The following is an 11,484-nucleotide window of genomic DNA, read 5'->3' on the forward strand; positions in this document are numbered from 1 at the left end:
TATAAATCTTTGATAATTGGGGGAAGAAGGTAAAGGTGAGAGCGCAAATGAAGTTTTGGAATTATCTATGGGATTTATTTAGTCTTGCCTTATTGTCTTTATTATCACAGATAATTGAAAGTTGGCATAGATGCCTACTCCAGTTAAAAAAAAGTTGTCTTATAGTCCCAGCATTCAACACATTTTCTACATAGGCCATATTGAAATTTGAAATAGGTTGTGAAATGTGTGACTAGCTTGATTGTAATATTTGCTTTTGAGTTTGTTTAGGCTCTGTGTTCATGCTGCTTCTGAAAGTATTTAATTAAGATAACTTAGAGAATTCCCTGGTGGTCCAGTGGTCGGGACTCCACACTTGCACTGCAGGGGGCACGGGTTCAGTCCCTGGCAGGGAACTAGGATCCCCAGGCTGTGCAGCACAGCCAAAAAAAGGCGGGGACAGTTAGCTAAAATATTCAAAATGCAACTAACAATTAAAACTAGATAGCAGTTGCAGAAGGAGTAGATAGATAACTAAGGCCCTAAGATAAGTTGATTACTAAATTTGAATTTTGCAGCAAAGGCCAACATTTTTAAATAGAGAAAGTTATTTTTTGAAAGAAAAATCTGTTACCACCCTATGGATTATACTTATAGAGAATTTAAAATATTATGCAAAACTTAAGAGTTCTAAAATTTTCTCTTTGTCATGTAGTTCAATATTAGGCTCTAATTTTTCTCCCATAAAAGAAGTAAGCATTAGGGAAGAGGGACAAACTACTGAGAAAAAGAAGTGTAGGGAAAACTCAAGGGTGTGGAGATAGCCCTTGGATAACAAATTAGCACTAATTTTTGAAGCTTTTAAAAAAGTAATTATTAAGTGTTTATTACTTAATAAACTTACTTAAAAATATATACTTAAAAAATATATATACTTTAAAAATATACTTATTATTAAGTATAAAAGTATATGATGACATTTTATTGTATACTTTTTATTCTAATTTTTCTTGAATCTATTTGTGTATATTTATATGCTTCACATAGTAGTAATATATTGATTACTTTTATATTTTGATATTTTTAGTTTATGGTCTAATAAACTTATGTTAGTATTGTTTATGCCATAATTTAATCAGTCCCAACTTACTGGATTTTTTTTTTTCAATTTCTTCAATAATAAAAAATGACATAGTTTCTACTGCTCCCCACCCCAAAGTCTTTATGCTAAAATAATAGATGATAGAAATGTTGGATCCAAGAGTTAAGAATGTTTTATGAGATAGTACAAATTCCTGTAAATCTCTACCTTTAAGACTTACAGTGATGCAGAGTGAGATGACAAACCCTACTACGTTTCATGGACTCATCCTTTCATTTTAAATGTTTCTTTAGAAATGGTTCACCAAACCACCAGCCAGAGCCACCCCCTCCAGTCACAGATGTAAGTCCAAAGTTAAATGTCAGTTACTGGCCATGTCTAATAATACTTTGGTGACTGTGTGATTCAGTAGAAATTCCCAACTTTTAGAGAGTATTATTCATTCTTTGACTAAGAAAACTAAGCAAACATTAAATTTTGACTAAGAACCAGATACTGTGCTGTATTTAAGGAACTTTCGGTCTAGTGGGGAGGATAAAGATGGAATTTCATGGGTATCTTGCATGGTTAGAGAAAGAAAACCTGACGTATAAACAGCTTCCGAGCAAACTCCGTCTGAATGTGGGTGTATTTGGCTGTTGTAATGTTTACCTTTTTAAAGTTGAGTCTGTTTAGTAACCAAAAAAAATACTTTCCCTTTTTCAGAACCTCTTGCCAACAACCACACCTCAGGAGGCTCAGCAGTGGTTGCATCGAAACCGTTTCTCCACGTTCACGAGGCTTTTTACAAACTTCTCAGGTTAAATTTGCTTGTCCTTTGTTTTGCCAGCATGGGATTTCTTTTATACTTTAGGAATTCCTGATATTCCTGTGTTATTGGGGGAGGAAGAGGCGGCTCTTAATGCATTTTTCTGATTAAATGAATTCCATTGAACTCTTCAGATTTTCTCACCAGCTGCAACTGTGCTGTGAAATACTCAAAAAGAAAACCCTCTTAAACTCATTTAGAAATATTTATTCTATACAATACCTTTAAAATATATTATCCATACAGTATTTTATCAAGGAGCATTGCAGGTAGTCTGAAATTCCCCCCCTGATATTACTATATTTTCTTTGCACATTTCACTTTTATTTAGCATCATCTCCGTAGTACCACGTATGGTAGGAATATATAAATAGATAAGGCATAGTTCCTGTTCAGTCACCATCTAGTATCAAAGAAAATCCAAATCAAAATAAAACCTCGAAATAAGGAAAACAAATAGTTGTGATGCATTAGATAAATGTAGACAAAGTGAAGCATTTGGAGAAGCGTCTGGAGTTAGGGAACATGTGTGATGCGTGAGGTAAATTTTGAGGGCTGAGGAGGAGTCTGTTAGTCAGACAGCAGAAGAATATTTTAGGCAGGAGGAACAACTTACTTATTAGGCATGGTCAGTATGATGAAAGCATAGGGTTGAATGAGTAAGTTAATTGGGTCTGAATTGAGAAGGGAGAGGATGCAGAGGCCAGGTCATGGAAGGCTTTATATACCATGCAAGAGATTATGACTATAGCTTACTGGTAATGAGGTATCCTTGTAAGAGTCCATTTTAAAAGTCATTAATGAAGAGAATCTTTGCCTTTATCACCCATTTGCTTATATTTATTCCAGGAGCAGATTTATTGAAACTAACTAGAGATGATGTGATTCAAATCTGTGGCCCTGCAGATGGAATCAGACTTTTTAATGCATTAAAAGGCCGGTATGTAATTAGTGTTAACATATCAGTGGGGTCGGATTCCAAATGGATTTGGATTCAGGGACTCTTCACAGTACTCTTTGTGCAGCTAAATACATCTTGTCAAAACATTCTATTTGAATTCCAGCTGTGTGCCAAATAAAGATGAAAATTATCTTTTCCTGTACTTGATCCAAGAAATTCCTCACGATATTTCATTTTTCATTTCCAGGTAGTTTTTTTCATTTAATTAAATATTCATTGTCCCTATTATGAGCCATTAGGCTTTAGTGATACATTGATGAGCTTTCTGGAGAGAGAGAGATAAAGATGATATACAATAAGTATTTTGAATAGTAATAAGTGTTTTAAAGAAAAATAAACAAATAAAAACAAAGTTGTAGCTTGTAGAGTACTCAGAATATAGTCAGGGAAGACCTTTCTTCAGAGGGGATATTTAAACTGAGTTATGAGAAGGATGGAAGCTTTGGAGTCATAAGGGAAGAGGGTTTTATGCAGAAGAAACAGCAGGTACAAAGGTCCTGAACTCAGTTTTACTAGAGAAGAGATCATTCTTAGGTTTTGGCAGGAATTCATGGAATGTCTGCTTAATACAGAGTAAGAGTAATGCCTGAGAGTAATTAAGCAGAGTGATTAATGTCTGCTTAATTTCAAGTCTCTGTTTGGGATTTACAATTTAAGTAGGTAGTAGTAATATTGGCACCCCACTCCAGCACTTTTGCCTGGAAAATCCCATGGATGGAGGAGCCTGGTAGGCTGCAGTCCATGGGGTCGCGAAGGGTCAGACACGACTGAGCGACTTCACTTTCACTTTTCACTTTCATGCATTGGAGAAGGAAATGGCAACCCACTCCAGTGTTCTTGCCTGGAGAATCCCAGGGACAGGGGAGCCTGGTGGGCTGCCGTCTATAGGGTCGCACAGAGTCAGACACGACTGAAGTTACCTAGCAGCAGCAGTAGTAATATTGATGGGAAAAAAATACAGGTCAGTGCCATAGAACCAAATCAGTGACTAAATAATGAACTAAGATTATGAAGTATTTTTGTTTATTATTAAAGATATTAAATCAAGTTGGAAACTTTTAAGCAAAGAGGTGAAATTCAAGGGTTGATTACTAGGCAAAAAAGAATGGATCATTCGTTTTTAAATGTATTATTTTCAGAGCATTTAGAAGTAGGAAGGAATAAGGTGATCAGAGCAAGAGGTGATTCAGTATGGTTGCCTATGAAGAAAGAACAGAAAGGCTAAAGCTGACTAGGAGACAGTCATGAGGGAAATGAGATTTTCTAGTCTGTGCCTGGAGAATCCCAGGGACGGTGGAGCCTGGTGGGCTGCTGTCTATGGGGTCGCACAGAGTCCGACACGACTGAAGCGACTTAGCAGCAGCAGCAGTCTGTGGCATTGGTGCTCTTAAGTAAAAGGTATATCTTTGAACCTTAAAAAACAGTGGCTCACACATACTGAATCCTTCTAACCTTTACATCAGAGGTTACAAACTCAATGACTACAGAGGCCACGTGTAAATGAGTGACAGTCAACCCTAGGATGTACTGAAGAATGCATGTGAACCATGCCTGTGGGACAGCTGATTGGATTTTGTTTTGAAGAATGAGGACCTTGGATTTTTCAAGGAAAACCAAAGATTCAGAGGTTGATGATGCCTTCTGTCGGAATGAATTCAGTTAGACACACACACACACCCCAGTGAGGAGTAATAATTCATAGCAAATGAGCTACACTGGTCCAAGGGCTGCCAGTTTTCAACCTGTGCTGTATAGTATTAATGTAGACACAAAGGTTCTTCTGTAAAATGTGCTCACCATGAGAAATGTCACTAATAGTTTTTTTTTTTCTCCTCCTTAGGATGGTGCGCCCAAGGCTAACCATTTATGTTTGTCAGGAATCCTTGCAGCTAAGGGAGCAGCAGCAACAGCAGCAGAATCAGCAGAAGCATGAGGATGGAGACTCAAATGGTACTTTCTTCGGTAGGTTGTTCTGGACAGGCCAGGACAGATATGAAGAAAAACGAAGAGATGACTTACGAACGTGTGTGATGGGAATTTATCAGGCAGCAGAGTCAGTATTTGCTAAAAGTAATGGTAATTGCTCTAATGTTTATTGAGTTCCTAATGTACACCAGGCACTATTCTCAGCACTTTTACAGGATTTAATTTTTACGACTGGTGTCTCCTCGTTGCAATAGATTTTATTGTTCTTCCCCAACATTTAGGTGAGGAAAATGAGGCTTAGGGATGTTAAGTAATTTGCCCCAGGTCGCACAGCTAGCAAGTGATTGAGCTGGGATTTCCATTCAGGCAGTCTGCTTCTGCATCCTTTAGAAAAAGTGGGCCTTTGTAGTGATCAGATTGCCTTTAAGAGCAGAGAAACTCTGTGCTGACTGTCTTTGCTTTCTCCCTCTTGCAGTTTACCACGCCATCTACCTAGAAGAACTGACAGCTGTTGAACTGACAGAAAAAATTGCTCAGCTTTTCAGCATTTCCCCTTGCCAGATCAGCCAGATCTACAAGCAGGGGCCAACAGGCATCCATGTGCTCATTAGCGATGAGGTAGATTGCTAGCACAGCTGAATCACCAGATGACAGTGATCTGTCTGCGCATATGATGGGAGCAGGAGCTGTTCCATGGGGGCAGCATGCTCTGTTTTCCAAGACAAGACGTTTTCAAACATTTTTGTTTGTTTACCTCCTAAGATAATTTTTTAAAAACTGCGTATCCCCTTGTACATTTTTAGATTGACTTAATAGTTTTTGTTTTAAATTTAAATAGTGGCAAAAAAAGTGCCCATTTTGGGGAGTATTATAGGACATATAAAAATGAAATGATTGCTTCATTTTTCTAACTATGTTTCATGTAACCTGAATGCAAGAGTAATTTAATACCACTGTCATCTGTTTAAAAAAATACATGAATATACTTTTTTAACAGAATATTTATATCATTTCTTTGTTTTCTTAAGCTGATATTTTCATTCACTTTCCCCATAGAATTTCATCTTACCATAGTCTACTTTTATGCTTGAATATCTTTTATTAGTTTTTCCTACTATATTTCTTTGAAACAAAAACTTGTTTCAGTGAAAATTTAAAATTATCTGTTCTGGATAGAATTATCGCCATAATTGTACAATTGATTAAAACAACATAAATGTATTATATATTTTGATAAGTAATTGTTAAACATTAAGAAAAAACTTATTAAAAGTACATCTAGGTAGTTCCCTGGTGACCTCATGGTTAGGATTCCAGGCTTTCACTGCCAAGGCCTGGTTCAATCCCTGGTCCAGGGACCACAAGTCATGTAACTTGGCCAAAAATAAATAAACACAATGAAAGTGCATATATTAATGAGATGGATGAGATTAACTGATTCCTTACCCATTCTCCCAGACACAATTAATTCATAGATAAATACTGCCTATTGATTGCTAGAATGGAATAGAGTTCAACATCAATTCCATCCTGTTTTTTTTCCCCTAGATAAGAAATACTGTGGAATCTGATTCACATAAATTGATAGATAGGAATGGATGAAGTTTGCTATAATAGCATTGCTGGATTTTTTTTTTTAACTTCTGGGTTATGTGCCAAAAATTACATAGTGATGGTATCAAAAATTTTTTTGAATCATCTGTCACTTGACAATTTGTGGTTATGTCACTCTTCAAGTCTGGTGAAAGAATTGAAAACTTCATGGCTCCAGGACTATATCACCCAGTCATTCTAGTTCTCATTTGCAATTACACTTTTGCATGCTGAAGGCTTTTATAGCCTAGGGTAGTACATCTCCATAAGATCTCAGGAGGGTGAAACTCTTGCCTTTACTTTATAAAATGGGGAAAAGGCGTTTGAAAAGGGAAGTGAGAAAGGAAAACAAGAGGTTCTCAGGTGGTTTTAGGAGAGAACAGACATAGATGTTTAATTCCTCCCATATGGGCCTGTCTGGATCTATGTGCCCCTTGGAAAGTCCCGGGGTTAACCCAGGAAAATGCATTCTCGAACTTTAAGAAAGCTGTTTCAGAGTGTTTAGCTTTTAAAGCTTTTGAAAACTAAACAGGAGAGAAAACAAAGCAAAGGATTGTTTTTCATTTATATCTAGTATAATGAAAATCCACATAGGCAAAATAAATACAGCAAACCAAGGTTTTTAATAACCAGCAATATTTCCTTGTTTTTTCAGATGATACAGAACTTTCAGGAAGAAGCCTGTTTTATTCTGGACACAATGAAAGGTAATAAAAAGTAAGATAAATGCCTTTTTCGAAGGAGTCTGAGTGTTTTTTAAAATAGTAATTCTTTGAGGAGAGAGGGAAAATATGAACCACCATATTTGAGATAAAGAATGTGACATTATTGGAGATTATTTCTTTATATGAATTGCCATTGTCAGAGTAGACAAAGTGTGACTTTCTGCCATCAACTTTTACCTTCCATGGACAAGTGATGAAATTGAGGCAAAATGTTGTTTTTCTAGTGTATATTTGTTACATGTATTCTGTGATAATTAATAAGTATACTACACTTTGTCCTCCTGTTTTTTCTTTCTCTAAAGAACCTTCAGTTCAGTTCAGTCAGTTCAGTCACTCAGTCGTGTCCGACTCTTTGCAACCCCAAGAATCGCAGCACACCAGGCCTCCCTGTCCATCACCAACTCCCGGAGTTCACTCAGACTCACATCCATCGAGTCAGTGATGCCATCCAGCCATCTCATCCTCTGTCATCCCCTTCTCCTCCTGCCCCCAATCCCTCCCAGCATCAGAGTGTTTTCCAATGAGTCAACTCTTCGCATGAGGTGGCCAAAGTACTGGAGTTTCAGCTTTAGCATCATTCCTTCCAAAGAAATCCCAGGGCTGATCTCCTTCAGAATGGACTGGTTGGATCTCCTTGCAGTCCAAGGGACTCTCAAGAGTCTTCTCCAACACCACAGTTCAAAAGCATCAATTCTTCGGCACTCAGCCTTCTTCACAGTCCAACTCTCACATCCATACATGACCACTGGAAAAACCATAGTGTTTTGGAGGTGACTAAAGATGATTCTTTTTTCTTTTTCTTACAGCAGAAACCAATGATAGCTATCATATCATACTGAAGTAGATGTGGCTGCTGCTTCGTTCACCTATGGGAAATTCTCCTCTTGGAGGGGATCACAAATGGAGATTTGAACGGCTGTAGCAACCTGACCTGTCTAAGTGGGGGAGTCAGAGGCATAGGCAGAACCCCAGCCATCTATGTTGGGGCACACATGGATTTCTGCCTGACATGCATTTCTGCAACTGTTTCTTAGTTAACATTTCTGGATTCTATTGTTGTTGAATATCAATAGAAACTCCACATCATTTAGGGTGTGTGTGTAGGGCATAATGATGATGAGAATTGTGTGATGTTTAATGGAAAGATGTTAAATTTTGTGGTATGCAGCCCATGTAATTTTTTTTCTAACATAAAAGCAAACATCTATATTCCATAAGACTAGATCCTCAATCTTTTTTGCCTGTGAAAACTTTATCAAAGAAGAGAAATGTGGAGAAAGAACAAAATTCTTCTTTTAATTCCCCCCTAATTCAATGCCGAATAGTAATTTTGGCTAACATTTATTGCACATTTAGTTGTGCCAGGCAGTGTGATAAGTTCTTTAAATGGATTATCTTGTTTAAATCCTCTTAATAACCCCATATGAAGTAGGTAATGATGATCCCTAATTGAAGGTAAGGAAATGGAGACACAGAGCGGCTGAAGAGCTTGCTGAGTAACAGGCAGCTGGTAGATAGTGACATGAAGCGCAGACCCAGGCGGGCTGGCTCGTGTTCACTGCTGTGACTGCCCCCTCACAGTCCTCTGTGCGTGCCATCATTTCTTACTGTGGCTCCCCTGGTGAATCACACGTAACAGTGAGCAAGAATTGACAGAGTAACACCCAAAGGGACAAACCACACCTAAATAACGACGAACCAATCAAGAGCTACAAAAAATGAAAACACAGACACTTTCAAAGCATCATTAGTTGTCAGATTCACAGAATTTAAGGCAGTGAAAACCAGGGACTATCTGTTATTCCCCACATTCACTATTCTTGAATGACCTCAAACTATTTATTAATGAGTTAGACTAACCTCTGCTTTCTCTTTCCCCTCTGCCTCTTGTCTTGGGATAGGAAGTTCTCTTACTCATGTAGCGTTCTTTTATATAAGCTTTACAATTCATCCCCACCCCATTCACATTTTTCCCATAAACTTTAGTTCTTCTGATTGTAATTGTGTGCGCTTGTGTGTGTGCATGTGTAAGACTGTGGGTCCTTTTTTCACATGTAAAGTTTTATCCAGAAATCCCTCTACATGTTATGCTGAGTTGATAAACAATAATGTTCAAAAGATTCTGTATTGGATTTGGATCTGTGTGTGTGTGTGTGTGTGTGTGTGTATTTTTAAGCATTTGATAAAGTTTAAATGTTTTTATACAGAGATTTTTGTTGTTGTTCATTAAAATCAACCTGCCAAATGGTCTTGATTTCTTTTGATTTGAAAGAAATTGAAAATTTTTAAATTGGAAAATTAAAGTCAAATGACCTTATTTAAAATTGACCTGGACAGCTTGACATATTAGGCCGAAATACTTTTTTAGTGACTGATTACTGGATGTCTGTATTTTTCTTTGGAGGGGGACATTTCTAATTGTATTATGTTCCTAAGACTGGTTCTCAGCCTCAAGGGAGTCAGCTGTCTCCCCAGCAGGCTAATTTTTATTTTTATTTATTTATTTATTCCAGTCCTCTGAATGTTAGGCTGGGAGGATTGGACTTTTAAGGTCCTTTCTAAATCTGAATCTGTGACTCTTGTTTACTGTAAATGATACACAGAATTCTATTAATATATTTACTATAAATTTTATACTTGTTAATTTTTACTTGGAGTTAGAGGATTTTTTAAGAGTAGTTCTCAGATTTATATAGAGATGAATTTATATGTTTGTAATCATAGGTCTTCAAATTAACTAGGACATCTCTTAGGCTTTCTTTAGCTCCAAAAAAAATATTTGTAGTGCCAGTGCTGTATAATTGGTAAGAATTGGTACAGTGATAGAACATTGTAATTATTCAGTTTCCTTTAAAAACTTTCATTTGTTCACTATCGATCTTTTCAATTAAATAAAAAATTTAAACTAGCTTTTTCATAATGAAAGTAATACACAAATTGATAAATTCAACAATAAAGAAATTCTACTTATAATAACTATTATAACTTATGATAAAGTATAACTTTTTCTACTTATGTCCTAGTCCCACTCTATAGAGGTAGTCATTGCAAAAAGTTCCTCTCTCAAACACACAAACACACACACATATGCAGATGGGCTCATGTAGTATTAATGGTCTGCAGTTTTCTTTTTTGTGTTTAACATGTCTTGAACATCTTTCTATATTAAAATTTATAGTTTGACATCATTCTTTTGAAAAATGGCCATTCCCTATGAATGGCATTTAGGCTAAGTCCATTTAAGCATATATTCTAATAATTTTTTGCATTTATTTCTAAGATACTTTCCAAGGAATAAAGTTGGCTGGATTTTACCTCTTTAACCATGTGATAGTTGGTATTTAAAATAAAGAAGATGGTTTAATATTTCCAGTAGAGTGAGGCTATATAAGAAGGAGAAGGGTTAGACTTTAGACCCTCCTGAGAACTGTAATAGCATCCTATTTGACTTAGCATTGTCTGTACCGTCCCCTTGAAGTGTAATAGGTTCCATCCAGAAGAATCTATAGTATAAAGACTTTGATAGTTAAAAGGGAGACATTGGAAAGTAAAAGGATCATTGCAGAATTCTTATGGATTGAATACCAGTCACGACATAAAATGTGATTACTAAGTAATGAGGTCCCATATTATGCCCCAAGGATAAGAACATTTGCCCACATAAATGATTTAAGAAGCCATTTAAAGGGAGCGGAAATGGAGGTTGTCATTTTGTCTGGAGAGAGATTACAATATGACAAATACAAGACAACTAGAGTCTGAGAGACCTGAGAAAGTGAGGTCCTCATGACGGGGTGGACGTGATTCCTGGAAGTCTGGCACCGTCAGGCACTGGGTACGCTATGAGGGGCAGAGCACGATCTGACCACTGTGAGTTGGAGGAGCAAGGGGAAGCTTGGCAAGTGGAGAAGGCTTGGCATAATGTCTTAGGCTTAATGAAAGAATGTTCTGAAAACCCTTTGTATCCCCAAGTGTTCTGAGAAAGTCTTTTGTATAGGGTTGCTGCAGAGATTTGGGCTGTCTTCAAACTTCCATGAAGTACTGGCTGAAGCTTCAGCATTTAGTTTTGAAAGTAACACAAATTTCAGATGCAGATATTTTAAGTCAGGACTGAGTTTTTCCTTCTCCACTAAAGCTTTTTTCTCTGGCCAATACCTAATAATTCCAGGTAACTTGGGACCCAAGAGCTCAAACTGAACCTTTGTATCATTTTTCTGGATTTTTAGTTGGCTTTCTTGGCTACGGATGATTCCTCTATGGCAATCTGATCTGTTATGGCCTCTGCTGGTCTGTTTTGAAAACTCCAGCCTCACCAGGAATGGCACAAATGCTCCCATCTAGCTGTATCTTTTTACTGATATGTAAAACAGTCCTATTTCATTCTTCTGCT

At 37.0% G+C, this 11,484-nt stretch overlaps 1 protein-coding gene across 5 annotated transcripts in view; it reads left to right on the plus strand.

The window, feature by feature from the left end:
* The window catches only part of TFCP2 (transcription factor CP2), a 53,169-nt gene extending 43,826 nt beyond the window's left edge, over window positions 1–9,343 (plus strand). For 2 of the 5 annotated variants that reach the window (XM_019960558.2, XM_019960553.2), the window contains 7 exons: window positions 1,375–1,423; window positions 1,787–1,880; window positions 2,739–2,829; window positions 4,691–4,812; window positions 5,252–5,394; window positions 7,025–7,076; window positions 7,904–9,343. In XM_019960558.2, coding sequence (XP_019816117.1) covers window positions 1,375–1,423; window positions 1,787–1,880; window positions 2,739–2,829; window positions 4,691–4,812; window positions 5,252–5,394; window positions 7,025–7,076; window positions 7,904–7,938 — 586 coding nt within the window. In that variant the 3' untranslated portion in view covers window positions 7,939–9,343. Of the gene's footprint in view, window positions 1–1,374; window positions 1,424–1,786; window positions 1,881–2,738; window positions 2,830–4,690; window positions 4,813–5,251; window positions 5,395–7,024; window positions 7,077–7,900 lie in introns of all 5 variants that reach the window. The other 3 variants (XM_019960556.2, XM_019960552.2, XM_019960554.2) reach the window with 2 other exon arrangements.
* The last annotated feature ends 2,141 nt before the right edge of the window (window positions 9,344–11,484 follow it).

The sequence above is a fragment of the Bos indicus genome, chromosome 5 (genome assembly GCF_029378745.1).
Source record: "Bos indicus isolate NIAB-ARS_2022 breed Sahiwal x Tharparkar chromosome 5, NIAB-ARS_B.indTharparkar_mat_pri_1.0, whole genome shotgun sequence".
Lineage (NCBI taxonomy): Eukaryota > Metazoa > Chordata > Mammalia > Artiodactyla > Bovidae > Bos > Bos indicus.